General features: G+C 45.8%; 1 protein-coding gene across 1 annotated transcript in view; it reads right to left on the bottom strand.

Annotated features, from left to right (window-relative positions):
* The window catches only part of FAM186B (family with sequence similarity 186, member B), a 22,850-nt gene extending 18,943 nt beyond the window's left edge, over window positions 1-3,907 (bottom strand). Inside the window, exons 1-3 of the mRNA XM_006870140.1 lie at window positions 3,812-3,907; window positions 2,772-2,997; window positions 841-1,023 (exon numbers count right to left, since the gene is read on the bottom strand). Coding sequence (XP_006870202.1) covers window positions 841-1,023; window positions 2,772-2,997; window positions 3,812-3,907 — 505 coding nt within the window. The remainder of the gene's footprint in view (window positions 1-840; window positions 1,024-2,771; window positions 2,998-3,811) is intronic.
* Window positions 3,908-4,203: the final 296 nt, after the last annotated feature.

Genomic DNA, 4,203 nt, shown 5'->3' with positions numbered 1-4,203 from the left:
CTACCAGAGCTCCTTGTCTAGCTATTGCTTATTAAGCCTTGAGCATGTTCCGAGGATCGTGTCTCATGCCTCTCACTTTGTTGAAGCTTCCCTACAGCCCTGCAGGTGAACAGTATCCTCCTCATTTTACATATGAGGAAACCAAGGCTCAAAAAGATTAAATAATTTGCCCAAAGTTACACAGTTAGCAATTGTCAGAGATAGGATTAAAACCAGGCCTGTCTGACTCTAAAACCCATGTACTTGAGTAAGATTAAGAAACCAGAAAATGTTATGTGTGGGGTAGCTTTCTTTGTGGTCCCTTCTCTAACCATCCATTTTTTTCATCTCCAGAATTGAGGAGTTGGATAATCTCAGATCCTTCTGAAGACTAATAGGAATAAAGTTCCAAGATTCAGTCATATTGCTGACTGATTGACTATGGAAAAGCCACAATTAGAAGATTCTGGAAGGATGTTTGGCTGAACCTCATCACTTCTGGGTGCGATAGCTGAGTTTGGAGTGAAGAATGTTTCTTAGGTTCTAGCCACCAACGCTAGCATTCCTGCTCTTCTAGCCTTGTTCTCTCAAACCCCATGAAGCCACAGCCCCTGGGAACTCTCACAGGATCCTGTCTTCACATCACCCCACTTCCAGCCCTGATGGACAGCTCAGAACTGTTCAGTGCTGAGATTAACTTCAACACCCTGCCCTCTTACCACTCCCACCCCTCTCAGGTAAGGCTTTTGCTATGGAGGAAGGTTGGAAAGACCTCCGTAGACCCAGGTGTGTGACTTCCTCCCTGACATAGCATCCACCCTGCCCTCACCCACCTCCCTCCTGGATGTTCCTAGAACCTACTTTGCGTCTTTTTCTTTTGTTCTTCAATAAGAGTTGAGCAAAGGGAAATGAGAGTCTCGATGCCTCCTTTGTTGGCAATGAGGGAGAGAGGCAGTACTTTCTCCATCACCTCGATCCACTCGTCCAGGGCTTCCTCTTCCTTCTCACTCTTCCTTCTCCTGATCTCATAGGTCAGACTGTCACCTGGAAAAGGAGTGGGAGGTTCAGGCTGAGAACAGTCTGTCCTCTAGGGAGCCCCAAGCAGCCCTCTAGCACAGAGGTGATGCCAGTAAGCTTTGACATCGGCTTGGTTTCACCTCTTACTAACTATGTGATGTTGGGCATGTTACTTATTTCCCTGAGCCTCAGTCAAAAGCCAAACCCACGCTGTTGAGTCAGTTCTGACCCAGCTATCCTAGAGGACACAGCAGAACTGCTCCTTAGGGTTTCTCAGGCTGTAAATCTTTTTTTTTTTTTTTTTTAACTTTTTATTGTGAACTGAGTGAAGCTTTACAGACAAGATCTTCAGCTTTACATTCAACAAATTATAAGCTTTGTCTCATCTCAATGATTACAATGCCCTCCTTACAACAACAATTATCCTACTTCTTCCTTGTGGCTCATTTACATCTTTTGCTTCACAATAGAACAAAGCAAAAATATTTGATGTGCACATACCAAACAAAAAGATACATATTCATTTAAATGTCCAAAGGGCACATTCTGCCACAGGCACACAGCCTTACATAGTCCATGGGCTTAGATCCCAAAGCTGCTCTGAGACTGTAAATCTTCCTGGGAGGTGAGCAACAGCCTCATCTTTCTGCTGTGGAGCAGATTGTGGGTTTGAACCACCAGCCTTGCAGTTAGCAGCCTCCTTATAAATCTATGTAAAGGGTGATGACTAAATGAGACAATATATGTGAAATGAACCCACCCAGAGACTCCATGGGTTAGAGACCTGGCAATGTGCGTCTGTAAAGATTATAGCTAAGAAAACACTACAGGGCAGTTCTACTCTGCCACAGGGGTTCTGTATGAGCTGAATCAATTCAAGGGAACCTAACGACGCCACTACCACTGGAGCAGGGATGTGTCTGTCTTATGTGTAGATAGTATCTCCTGTGGTTTTCCTGGGGACAGCTGAGAGCTTCCTGGGGCTGCTCATTCTTCCTCAGTGCTCCCCCTCTAACACTGAAGCACCCACCAGCCCTCACAGCAGCCTGGAGTCTCATGATGGGATCACCAATTTAAACAGGTGGGAGCACCAGCCCCAGGACTGTATCTAGCAAGTGCACACCTATACGGCTGATGTGCCAGTTGCTTACAGCTAGCCTTCAGGTCTGTTTGGCCCAGTGCCCATGCAGTTATGGTCATTCAGTGATTTGGATATCACTGCTGGGTTCCTCTAAAAGGTCCCTAGTTGATACAAATGGTTTTGAACTCAACTGCAAACCTAAAGATCAGAATTCTAACCTACCCAGTGGTACACAGAACAAAGCCCTGGTGATCTGCTTCTGTAAAGATGACAGCTAAGAAAACCCTATGGGGTAGTTCTGTTATAGACCACATGAGGTGGCCATGAGTCCGAATCAACTGAAAGGCAAAGGGTTTGAGGTTTTGGGGTTTTTTTCCTTTTTGGTTTTGCTAAGAAAGAAAGATGATATAACTGACCCATGATGTCATCATATGTGCAGCTAATGTCACAATGGATCTCGTTTCAGACAACTGCATGTTTGTCCCCCCAGGAAGTGGGTATGATGTGCAGTGACCTGTGAGGAATGTTCTACTGGGGAAGGGGTTCTGCAACGTGTTCTGTACTCCCCTGCCCCTACACTCCTCCTCTTCTCGAGAATATTGACATAGGGTGAGGAAAGCAGGAGACTGAGCTGGGACCAGCAACACAGAAAGGAAGGCACCCACCCAGGATTGCACCCAGCCTGCAAGCTCACCCCAGTCACTCAGCCAGCGGAGAATCTCATACAGGTACTTCTCTTTAGTCTTAGCATCTTTGGAGAAGGAGGAAATCTTCTCCAGCAATATGAATCTGTTCTTGCCCTTTTGCTCGGTCTGATAAGATTTTGCCTTTTCTTTTAAATCATGTCCTAGTTCCTCTTGGAAGTGGTTGACGACACAATTGACATTGTTCAAGATGTCTGAGAGCTGGTTAGAAATATCCTGTGTGGGAAGCAGCAGATCGTAGTGTTGGGGAGTGTGATGGAGTCAGAGCTGCCTGCTAGTGGTATGACCTTAGATAAGTCACTTTGCCTCTTTGGGCCTCTTATTTGTAGATGGAAATCATTATAACACTTAAGCCACAGGGTTTTTGTAAGGATTACACAGATTAATATTTATGAAGTCCTTAGAGCCATGTCTGGCACTTAGTATAAATTATTAGATGATAATAATAATAACTTTTTTATTATTATTTAGGACCAGGTCAAGAAGGGAAAAAATATTAAAAATCTATAGAAAGCATTTCTTCAGAATTTTAGAACTTGATGGTGACTTCTGGGCAGAAGATTGGGAAAATGAGGACCCAAGAAACCCTGAGGGTCAGAGGCTTCAATAAAAAATTCACTAGAGGCTTGACCCCTTTGAGCTTCCAAGGCCCAACTTAGAGGGTATCAGACAGGTCACCAAGAACAGAGCTCTTGGCCCTTCCTCCTCTCTCCTTGGTACCATCACTATGAGCCCCAGGACAATCTTGGAGCTTCCTGCACCCTCCCCTGGCTCCTTGACCCTTCCTGTGGTCTGTTCTTTTCCTGGTCCCAGCCCTAGTTCTATGGTGGTTGTTTAACCACAGCTCAGTCCTGCAGTCCCAGAGAGGCCAAGTCTAGGAGGGAATATTTTGTCTGCAAACCTAGGTTTTGCCAACTATGCCAGGATCCCTGCGGACCCAGGGCTGGAATTTTGCCTGGTCCTGGGATTCCCTCCCCAGTCTCCATATAAGACCCTAATAGAAGGATGCTGCCCTCGTCTTAGGGGCTACCTCCTGAGCCCGAGTCAGCTGGGCAGCCTCAATCCTCGAGATGATGGCTTTCACTGACGCAGGCATCACCAACTGTAGGGAGTCATCCTTCTCCATTGTGGATCACTCTGACAATTACAGAGATGCCCAGTGTCTTAGGTACACAAGCCTGGACACACGATGTTGGTTGCTCTGGGGTTAGGGTCCCAAGGTGGCTGCTGGACACCCTCTGCCCACTCACAGCTCCTCCTGTAACTGCCAGACACGGGATTCCAACGGACCTTCTTTTCCCAGTGACATCATTTGTTTACTTGGAAGAATGATTCCCTGTCCTTAACTGTCTGGTTATTTAAATTTTTCGTTTTTAATTGTGAGTTGAATGGAGGTTTACAGATCACATCATCAGTTTTACA

Source organism: Chrysochloris asiatica, unplaced genomic scaffold, assembly GCF_000296735.1.
Source record: "Chrysochloris asiatica unplaced genomic scaffold, ChrAsi1.0 scaffold00138, whole genome shotgun sequence".
Classification (NCBI taxonomy): Eukaryota; Metazoa; Chordata; class Mammalia; order Afrosoricida; family Chrysochloridae; genus Chrysochloris; species Chrysochloris asiatica.
Note: the sequence above shows the minus strand (reverse complement) of the source record. Positions and strands in the feature narration are given on the sequence as shown.